This window comes from Carassius auratus, chromosome 13 (genome assembly GCF_003368295.1).
Source record: "Carassius auratus strain Wakin chromosome 13, ASM336829v1, whole genome shotgun sequence".
NCBI classification, from domain to species: Eukaryota; Metazoa; Chordata; class Actinopteri; order Cypriniformes; family Cyprinidae; genus Carassius; species Carassius auratus.
In genome coordinates this window covers 4,377,182-4,387,968 of record NC_039255.1, presented here as the reverse complement: position 1 = coordinate 4,387,968, position 10,787 = coordinate 4,377,182, and the positions used below count along the sequence as shown (strand labels likewise).

The window sequence follows — 10,787 nt, the reverse complement described above, 5'->3', positions numbered from 1 at the left end:
ATAATATATATATATATATATATATATATATATATATATATATATATATATATATATATAAATAAATATATATATTTTTTTTTGTTAATAACGAGAAAAAAATATTTAGGTCACCAACTGCACTATCAGCCAATATTACAAAATGTGGCACTGATGTAAAATATATCACATTTTCTCAATCCTTAAGCTCATAATAGAATAAGAAAATGCAACAAACACAATTCAAAGCAGTTTCATATTACAGGACCACCTTATAAATGTGCTATGCTACTTACTATGCTAAAATGAAACATGACACATGAGAAGTAAATATCAATTTATTTACAAAAGGTTGAATATAAACAGAGATCAATCCAACGATTATTTGACATTTCATACTAAACTTCATAAACAATGACATTAAATTGATGAAACATTGCACAATTTGGTAACGTTGCTGGTTTTCCTCAATAAAGGCCAGGAAGATAACTATTTACTTAAATAATTATGTAATATCCTATCTGCTTGTGATTTTCAGGGGTCCATCAGTCAAAATCATTTACTAAATAAACCAGCGAATTATTGTTCAGAATTTGGCATTGCAAGTGTTTATTCAAGGTCTAAAAGATACCATATGATAATCAGAATGCATGTGTTTACTGGCCTCAGCAACACACAAAAAAAATCCCTTTAAAAACTAACAAAGAAAAAAACATAGTCATAATTAAATTTCCATGCCAGTTATCCAAAGTAAAAAAAAAGAAAAAGCATGTATGTATGCATGAACTGTTTGAGAAACATACAGTAAACATTAACCAATTATTTTCCATCCAGAAGAGGGCAGTACACAGAGTCCTAGCATGCCGATTATCAGGGTGTTAGTCTTGGCTAGGGACACTTTGCCTCATTTCAACTAGGTTCAACCTGCAATTCCAGCTAAACTGCACGCATTAGAAAACATATTGTACAGTAAGAAGCTTCCAGAGCTGGCTTGCTGAGATCTTGTTCTTGCTCAAATCTTGCCTTAAATCTCCTTGGTCAGAAGAAACATGACAGAGAATTAGCAGAGGGACAAGTCTTCTCTCCACTGAACATTGGTATTTATATACACGCATTTCATCAGTATCGGTTTGCCATGTTTTTCTGCTCCAGTCTAAGTTTGAGTTCAGAAACCAGTGCTGTGTTGACAGTATTGTCTTTTCCCCTTTGAGATTTTTTCTTTGCCTTGGAGGCCACTGAGGCAGAAACTGTAGGTACCGTCCACCCCCGTTCACCGTGTCTATAGTGCGTTGGCAACGGCGGGGGCATGATGGGGACATTAGGAGGCGACGGAGGGGCTCGATGAGAACACACTTTGACGTTATTGTTAAAGTTGATATTGTCTGCTGTAGGGCTCTCCAGATCCTCATTTCTAAACTTACCTCCATAACATTCCTCTCTGAATGGTTGCTGGAAGTCTTCTTGTCTTCGGGGTTTACGCTTTCTTTTTATAATGCGACGGGAGGGTAGGATCTTGTTGGACTTTACATTTCTCATGTACAAAATAGTAGATATGAAAACTGTTACTAAAACCATGATTATAATGACACCACTGATCAAGCCTAGCAATTGCAAGGGATTTTCCCTACTTTTCAATAAAAAGGACGTCAAAGGTCCCTTGAGTTGAGTCTGTAAAAGAGCACAAAGAGAAATCAAGTCCATAGGACTCAAGGATGACGTACTATAGGCTTCTTGCTGTTTGGTGAGAGACACATGGTAATAAGGAGACAGATAAACAACTCAAGTCCTAGAGAGACAACTGCAGGCAACAAAGCATATATATATATAGAGAGAGAGAGAATCAGTATAATGTAGTATACTGTATGGCTTAGAAAGCACTGCATGGCATCTCGAAAGCTGAGAACAGATCGATAACTGGTGGTAATGTTTGAACTAATTTGAACTTTTATAAGTTCTGTGAAGACTAAATTAATTAGATTGTTACAACAGAGTCTGGTTATATAGTAAGACAAGATCAGAAGGGTTAAATGAGGCACTCAGAATTAAGACCATGCTGCCTCATTTTTATCATCTCAAAAACATCTACTGCATGACGAAGACTGAATGGAGAAACGGGCTATTGTTTGGAGCCACAAAAATACAGAATAAATGCTTTTATTCTGAATAATAAGTTTTAAACTATGTTTGTGTACTCTTTTACAGACTTTTTTACTTGCCTTCAAACAACAAGAAAATCATTGAAGGATGAAATAAAAAGAAGACAACTCTAAGTATTGGTGTTTGTGTCAAGGTGTCTCATGGTCAGGGCCTCCTAATAATCTTTCTGATCTTGCCCCTTGGCTGGACCCGGGACTTTTTCACAGATTTCCAGAAAATTATGGTGGATATGAAAATGGTCAGACAGATGGCGAGGACTACAGTGCTCAAACAAATGCTGAAAACAGTCCAGGGACGAGTTCTCAGACTCAAGATGTATGAAATCATTCTGGATTTGATCTGTAAAGCACACAATAACACAAAACTTATGCTAGGTTTGATATGAGGTTTGCTCACAATACAGATTTTTTATTTTCCATGTGCATGTTTCAGATGTATTTTTCTAGCCTGCAGTGAAAATATATATTTATATTCTGATAGCTTTGTTGGCTTACAGCACATGTGCAATCATGTGACTACCATTCAAAACAACTTGAAACCTTTTCAATTATGCATTTTGACAATCATATTTTCATATATACACATACATATATACTTTCATATTTCAAATTAATAGGATTCTCAGAAAAAATGACTGATAATAAAGACCCACTTACCGCTTCTGTGATGTCAATCTTAACCACCGTAGTGGTGCTGAAGGAAGGTGAACCTCTGTCTTTGGCCTGAACAACCACAGTCCAGGTACATTCTTTGTGATTGGTAATATTCTGCACTATGTCCATGGATTTGATGTACGGCTTCAGTTTTATTTCTCCTGTGTCTGCATCAATGTTAAATATGTCATCTGGGTCAGACTTCATGATGGAGTATTCAATTACATTATTGGGCTCTTCTGCATCTTCATCAATTGCCTAGAAATCATCAAACACAGTCAACTGACTAGTTGACAACAAACAGAACAAACAGAAAATAAGGCACAATACAATGGATATAGCTAACCTCTATTTTCACTGGTGCACCAATCACCATCGTTTTCTCCAGAGAGTTTTCATGAAATGCTGGTGAATGGTCATTGAGGTCCATAATGGTGACAAAGACTTCTGCAAGGCTGTATTTTCCGTCAGTATCTTCGGCTTTCACATAGAAGTTATACTTGGATTTGACTTCGGTGTCCAGACTGGCCCAGGGCTGAGTGTAGATGATTCCAGAATCAGGCTGAATGAAAAAACTGCATAAAAAATATAAGACATGAAATGAGTTCTATAGTGAAAACTGGGATTACACAGGGCTTGTTGTTCAGAGAGATGTTAACATGATATAAAACTTTCAGAACACAATATAAATGTGTCAATCTCTGGTAATCTCTCCATTTGAAAACTGTTATGCATACTTATTGTCAACAGGATGAAATATCATATTCTTATATATAGTCAATTATACTTGTTTTTATATAAAAAATTTTAATTGCTTTTGTTTACCAAAGCTGCATTTATTTGATCAAAAAGTAGAGCAAAAACAGTAATGTTGTTAAAGAAATATTATTATTAAATATTATATAAAATGTCTTATATTAATATATTTTCAATGTCAAAGTTGAATTTTCAGCATGTATTACTCCAGTGTTCAGCATAATATGATCCTTCAGAAATCAGTCTAATATGCTGATTTGGTGCTTAATAAACATTTCATATTAGTAAACATTTAAAAAGAACAGCATTTATTTGAAAATGCGATTTATCTGAACCTTTAAGTGAGCCTGTTACATGACCAGGAGAACAGTCTATTTCCTGCCCAAATCCCATTAGTGGATTAAATGAGATGGAGGGCCAAGGAACTCTTTGTTTTCAGTGCTCCAGAAATTCTGTTTTGTTGTTCTGCTACTGATTCAATGCTGCTCATTAGATATTATTTAAATACTGATGATGACATAAAATATGAATGAATGAAACATGGAATTGATAGAGGTCAGCATGTTGACAGTTTAGAGTTGTTGTCAGTTAAATAAAATGAAACACAAGCTGTGCAGTCTGTTTGTCAGAAACAAAACAGAAAAGATCCCATGCTGACTCATCCTTTCCAATGAGACAGTAGAAGTAAAAAGGCTTATCGCAAAAATGTAATATGACTGTTCTGCCAACAAGACATCATTTACACATTCATATGGTTTGTATTTATGTGTTTATGCTCTATAAAATATGAAGAATTCTCCTATCAGAGATCATGAGTCTGTCTCTGGGGCTAGAGATGGATTGTTAAATCAAGAGCCGAGAACAGCAGGAGGATTGAACCCTGTTCCAAGATGGCGAGAATATTTCAACTACTTGTGCGGTGACTTAGAAATCTAATAAAATATAAATTAAATTGGATCGTCTTGGGTACAGCTAGTCCATGCAACTAGTGTTACAACAGCACAGAACGTTATTGGAGGTTGAATTCAGTCTAGCTTTAGTATCTGTAGGCTGTGTGTGATGAACTGAGGTGAGGTTACATCCCTCCTGTTCCGCCATTCTCTAAATAATCTGTATTTTGTGTTGATGTTGCATAAGCAACTTTTTTTTAATGTGGCTTATACCATTCAACTGGCATTGCATCTGTAAGATCTCTACAGTACTCTAGCAGGGTACTCACAGGTCTGATCCTGAGCCATAGATGGAGTATCTGACCACACCCCAAAGACCAGAATCAGGATCTGTGGCCTGTAAAGAGCGTAAGTAGCAAACATCAATGACTGGCATCTGTTTCAATACATAACTGTAACGCCAACATCTACGTAACAGAACAGATGACGTTTTGAGCCAAATGGCAGAACATTAGGAGCAATCTGGGATTTGTTAATCAGCCTACATCATTACTTGCCTTGTACTCATTTTGTTTGGTTGTAGCATGTTCTTAAACTATGTCCAAAGTCAAAATCCGGTAGGTCATTTAATAGAATGTAGTCTGGAAAGAGGCTAACTCCCATGTGGCAAGTGCTTGCTTAACACAGGGTGAGGGCTTATCTCGATAGGGTTCAATCTCTCTATCTACTGATGAAGTGCAACACATTTGGACCCCGATATGACAGAGATGAGTTTAGCCTCATACCTGCACAGTGGTTAGATGTAGGGAATATTAGACTTATTTCAGAAATACATTTTCAGAATTTTTCCCCAAAGTATCGTCTCCTTACCGAGGCTGCTTTTATTTTATCAAAAACATTTTAGAAAAAGTAAAATAAAATTGTCAGATATTATCACACTTAAAACGGTTTTCTATTTAAATATATTTTAAAACGTCAATTATTCCTGTTGAAAACAGCTGCTGGTGAAAACCATGATATAAATATTTTTGATTAATAGATAGTTTAAAAAGAACAGCATTTATTTTCGGGAAAAGAAAAACAAATATATATATATATTATACTGTATTTTTTATTTTATTTTGATTAAAAAAACTATGTTATTGCCACAAGAATTCTGTAATGACCACAGCCTGATGATATTTTTGTCTATTAAAGCTCAAATCTGGGTTTTTAGCGTTACACAACTGAATGAAAATGATAGCCATCTGGCTGCTTACTACGTCATAGACTGTTTAGCAAGCATTTACATACTGAGCATGATTTTGGATTCTGATTCAACCCCCTCAAATGTCTTTTTTTCTGTAACAGAGAACAATCTGGAGAGGATGACAAACATGTTCATCTTTTTGTGCTTATGTCTAGTGTGTTCTGTACTCACTGTCACAGACACAACACTGGATCCTCCGGGCGAATTTTCTGGAATCCGGGCGATGTAAAAATCAGAGGAGAATTTGGGAGCATTATCATTGGTGTCTAGCAGATGAATGATTATGTCTGCCGTGGCACTAAATCTCTCAGGGGTGTCAACTTCTACAGCGAGGAGCTGGAAACAATGAGCATAACATTTCTGCAACTGTTAACATATTATGATTATTGAATCTATGTATAATACTTCTGTATGTATAATTGTGTAGGGTTATTCTCAGGCCATTTGTGCCTCATTTGTGTCACTGATACAATTAAGGAATGCATACAATGCATACAATCCCTGATACAATTAAGGAAATTATTTGAAACCGAAATTAATTCAAAAGTAATTTTTATTATTATAAGCCAAATCTTGTGTTCAAATAAAAAAAAAGAAAAAATATAAGAAGAAGAAGAGGATAAAAAAGAATAAATTCGTTATTTTATTGCACTTTAAAATCAATTAACGCATAAAATCAAACATGCATGTCTGTATCATATAGCATATGCAACTTTTTTTGCAAAATCTTTTTACCTTAAATGTCAGGAATTGTGATTTCTCAAAATCCATTGCTGCAGAATCCTCTACCAGGACAGTGACTTGGGCTTCATTCAGGACGGTTTGAGGAACCACTCGTAGCATGCGGCCTGGGCCCACCAGTCTGAGGTGAAATTTTGCATTTGATCCCTGAAAACGTACAGGATAAACACGTTTGGTAACACAAAACATTTGAGATATTGAATTAAGCATAAGTAAAAGCTATTTTTACAATTACTAATAGGGTGATCAGGATTTTTTGAGATTGAGATTTTTTGAGATTAAGATTTATACATAATCAGAAACCTGAATAAATAAGCTTTATGTCGATGTATAGTTTGTTAGAATAGGAGAATATTAGGTAGAGATACAACAATTTGAATATCTGGAATCTAATGGAGAAAAAAAAAACACCTTGAGAAAATTACCTTTAAATCTGTCTAAATGAAGTCCTTAGCAATGCATATTACTAATCACAAATTACGTTTTGATACATTTATGGTAGGAAATTTACAAAATATGTTAATGGAACATGATCTTTACTTAATATCCTAATGATTTTTGGTATGAAAGAAAAATTTATAATTTTGACCCATACAAACTATTTTTGGCTATATATATATATATATATACCCGTGCTACTTAGGACTGGTTTTGTGGTCCAGGGTCACATATAAATATGCATACACTAATTTTAGCTATAACAAACAAATCCTGATGAAAAAAAAAAAAACAATGCATACCTGGTCGGAGTCATTGACTGTTATTTTCAAGCCTCTCAGGAACTCTCCCTCTGGAGGATGCTCATACATAGTTAACTCAAACACGTTCTGTGGTCCATTCTGTCCAAAGAATGTGGGTGGATGGTTGTTCAGATCCACTACCCGAATGGTCACTGTGGTGACTGCAATGTCCAAGCGTTTTCCTTCTGGACTAACCTCTAAAGCCTGAGAAAAAGAAGATATTGTTGATTATTAATACAACTAAATACATTAATACTAGCTGATGTTTGCAAACAGCCACATTGCATTAATTAGCTTGACACACACTTGTAATGAGGATGCACATTTTAGAAATGTAGCTAAATAGCATGAACAGAGATTTTAGTAATTGGCTTATTCCTGAAATTGGCTTATGCTCTGTTTCAAATCAGAGATCTGGGGGCCATCAATGTCTAGTAATTAAACATCTGGTTCAAGAAAAATAGAAGCTGGAGATTTTACCTTGACTTTAATATTATAGACTTCTCTCCTCAGGTCTGCTGGGTACACCTTCAGAATGATACATCCACTGGTTTGATTGATGGCAAAAACACCATCTGCTCCTGAATAAATATAAGAAATAGATTAAGAATTTGTTGACGTTTTGACCAATGGTGTGGAATTGAAAAATCATAATAAAATTCCTTCCAGCCATCAAAAGATGTGTAAAGCAAATGCATTTTCATATTAACCAAAAATACATACCAGAATCTATTGAATACATGATTGGATTTGGATTATCCATGTCTCCATCTTTGGCAAAAACAGTAAATATCTCAGATCCCTATAGATAAAATTAAATATTAGTGATTTAGCAGTAAAGATTGCACCAATTGATTTTTGGTAAAAAAAAACAAAGCTTTGTATTTGCACAAAAAGTTAACGTTGACAGATGGTTATGTGAATGGATTCAACTGTAATTTTTCTTTTATATTTGGGAGGGGATAAGCTATCTTGCCTTGAGAGCATGTGTGCAGTAGCTCAGTATAGTCTTTTAATCATGATGTAGTGTTATGATCACTCACAGGTGAGGAGACCTCATAGACATAACCAAAGTAAGGAGTCCCAACAAACACAGGAGGAGTGTCTTGAGTGTCAATCACATTTATAGTCAAAGTGGCAGATGATGACATCACTTGTTGCTTTCCCTTGTAAATACCCCCTCCATCCTAAAAACAAAATTAGTGTTATTTCATATTTCATTATGATACAATAAATACTATAAGCCAAAGCATTAACATTTTGATTGGTACAGCAGATACAGGCTGGAAATGGAAGATATACTGTAAGCTTGAAATGGTATAAAAAGTCAAACAAATCACTCTCTCTCACCTTTGCCACCACAGTGATGAAATGTGTGCGGGATTTCTCATAATCGAGGGTTTCACCTGGTTTTATCCGTAACACACCACTATGATGGTCAATGGCAAACTTTGTGCTCGGTTCACTGCTCTGGATTTAACAAAAAGCATAGAGATTCTGATGTAAAAAAATTTTTTTAAATAAAATACTCTGCTTTCAAATATAACCAGATTTGGTATCTCAGTTGGATGCCAGATGTCACCTGGAGGAAGTAAGTGACTGATCCCCCTGAGCCGGTGTCTCTGTCCACTGCCTGCACTTTGTAGATGCTATTCCCAGATGTAGTGTTCTGTGCACACACACATATACAGTTTTCAAACAAGCCTGTTTATACAGATCACTTTCAAATCAAACCCATTTTTGATGGCCTGGCATTTTCCAAAACATATTTTATAGGAACCTGAATGATCTTGTAAAGAATAATTAAGAAAACATTAAACATAATTCCTCACCTCAGGGACATCTACAATGGAAGGCATGTTCTGAAACTGTGGACTCTCATCATTGGCATCCATGACAAAAACTGAAACCTTTTCAGCTACCTGACATGACAAGAGCATCAGAAAAATCACTGATGATCATCACATACACTGGGTAAGACCCATAAAGTAACACTACTTACTTTATTAAGGCTATCTGAGATACTGACAGAGACTTCAATCTCATCTTGTGCCTGTGAAAATAAAAAGATATAGTGTCACTGTAGTATTCTCAACACATTTAAAATGTGACACTTTTTTGAAATTTACCTCTCTGTCAAGTTCCTCTATTAGAGTTACTGCTCCAGATTTGGGATGGACACGAAAATATTCTTTGGACCCGGGTTCAAAGGTCATTCCATACTTTACTGGCTGGCCTTCTGGATCGGTTCCATTAAGAATATATATCTGTGTTCCTGTAATTTACATTTGTAAGTAGTTATTTCTGTTCTTTTATAATTCACACAAGTCAAAATGACCTCTACAGCAGTGGTTCTCAATTAAGGGCCTCAGAATGACTTAAAATAATCTAAAATAAGATATAAAAATGTAATAATGAAAATTTTCAGCAATATACCACAATCAACAACAAAGGTCAAAGGGCAAAATCACAACCTTGCACCAAGGTTAAGACACATGGTCTTTGGAAAACAGCCACTTTAATACTGTTTACACCAAGCCAGAGTGAGATCAAAACAATCAGATGGTACAAAAAAATAAAAAATCCTTACCTTTTGGTGTGTCCTCTGAGAGATTTAACAGTGCCATATTACCATTGTTACTGTTAGGCCCATTGTCATAGAAATAGGGTGCGTAATCAGTCTGTGCTGTAACCAACAATATTAATATATCAGAATAACATTCCACAAAAAACAATGTAACATGACCAAACTTATAAGGACAAGACATCATGTGCTGTACAACAACTGTACCTATTACAAGATTTGTCCTTTTTCTTTGATCACACATGGCATAATGTAATAATACTAATGACTGTCTCTATCTACTTGTCAAGGATTACAGGTGTCTTACGTCATACATGCTTCAATATCCCCTGGTTTATCATAGGTATTCCACTATATAGATACATTTATGAAATTAATTTATATCTCAATTTAGATTTTATTTTCTTTCAGCAAAGTCTCTGTATGCTCACCTCCTACAGTCAATCAGAAATGCAAATGTGGTGATGCAAATGAGACAGAAACACCAAGGAAGTACATAAAAATGGGCAAGATTATATACATTATTTGACAGTATAACATAATCAAGTAAAGGAATGTTTAAACGCCTGAGCCACATCCGTATTCAAACATGCTGATAAATACATACCAAGGCAGAAATGTGCTAGCAGAAGAACTGATGAAAACTGAATTTCCATATCATTCTTCATCTTAAGAAAGCAAAGCAGTTACAGCAGGCCAGACAGCGCACTAGTGAAGAGAGCTACAGCAGAGTCCTTCTGAGGGTGTTTATTTCAGACTGAGGAGAGTTAAGACAGGTGCTAAGAGCCTAATCCAGTGACACACCATAACCCCTGAGCACAGTTTTACAAGCCCATCTTCGCAGCATGGGAAATAATGGCCACTAGAGGGGTTCAGTAGCACCCCTGACCTGATCTGACAGGTTAGAGAATTTTCTTTTAGTACCACTGAAATCCCACATTCGGATGCTGGATCTCTGTCACAAAAGAACAATCACCCATTGAAAACTGATGAAATATTATGACAAGAATCACCCAATTCTAAAAGTAAAATTTAAAT

The 10,787-nt window shown here is 35.3% G+C and overlaps 1 protein-coding gene across 1 annotated transcript; it reads right to left on the bottom strand.

Moving 5' to 3' along the window:
- Positions 1–322: 322 nt before the first annotated feature.
- Positions 323–10,506, bottom strand: LOC113112386 (cadherin-related family member 1-like). Its single transcript, XM_026277928.1, has 17 exons — positions 10,357–10,506; positions 9,756–9,851; positions 9,295–9,440; positions 9,168–9,218; positions 8,998–9,087; positions 8,748–8,834; positions 8,516–8,635; positions 8,209–8,352; positions 7,889–7,967; positions 7,646–7,746; positions 7,166–7,369; positions 6,420–6,572; positions 5,856–6,020; positions 4,765–4,832; positions 3,136–3,364; positions 2,793–3,047; positions 323–1,647 (listed from the first exon to the last, which is right to left on the bottom strand). The coding sequence occupies exons 1-17, from the start codon at positions 10,415–10,417 to the stop codon at positions 1,099–1,101; spliced, it is 2,598 nt and encodes an 865-aa protein (XP_026133713.1). The 5' UTR covers positions 10,418–10,506; the 3' UTR covers positions 323–1,098.
- Between the last annotated feature and the right edge of the window lie 281 nt (positions 10,507–10,787).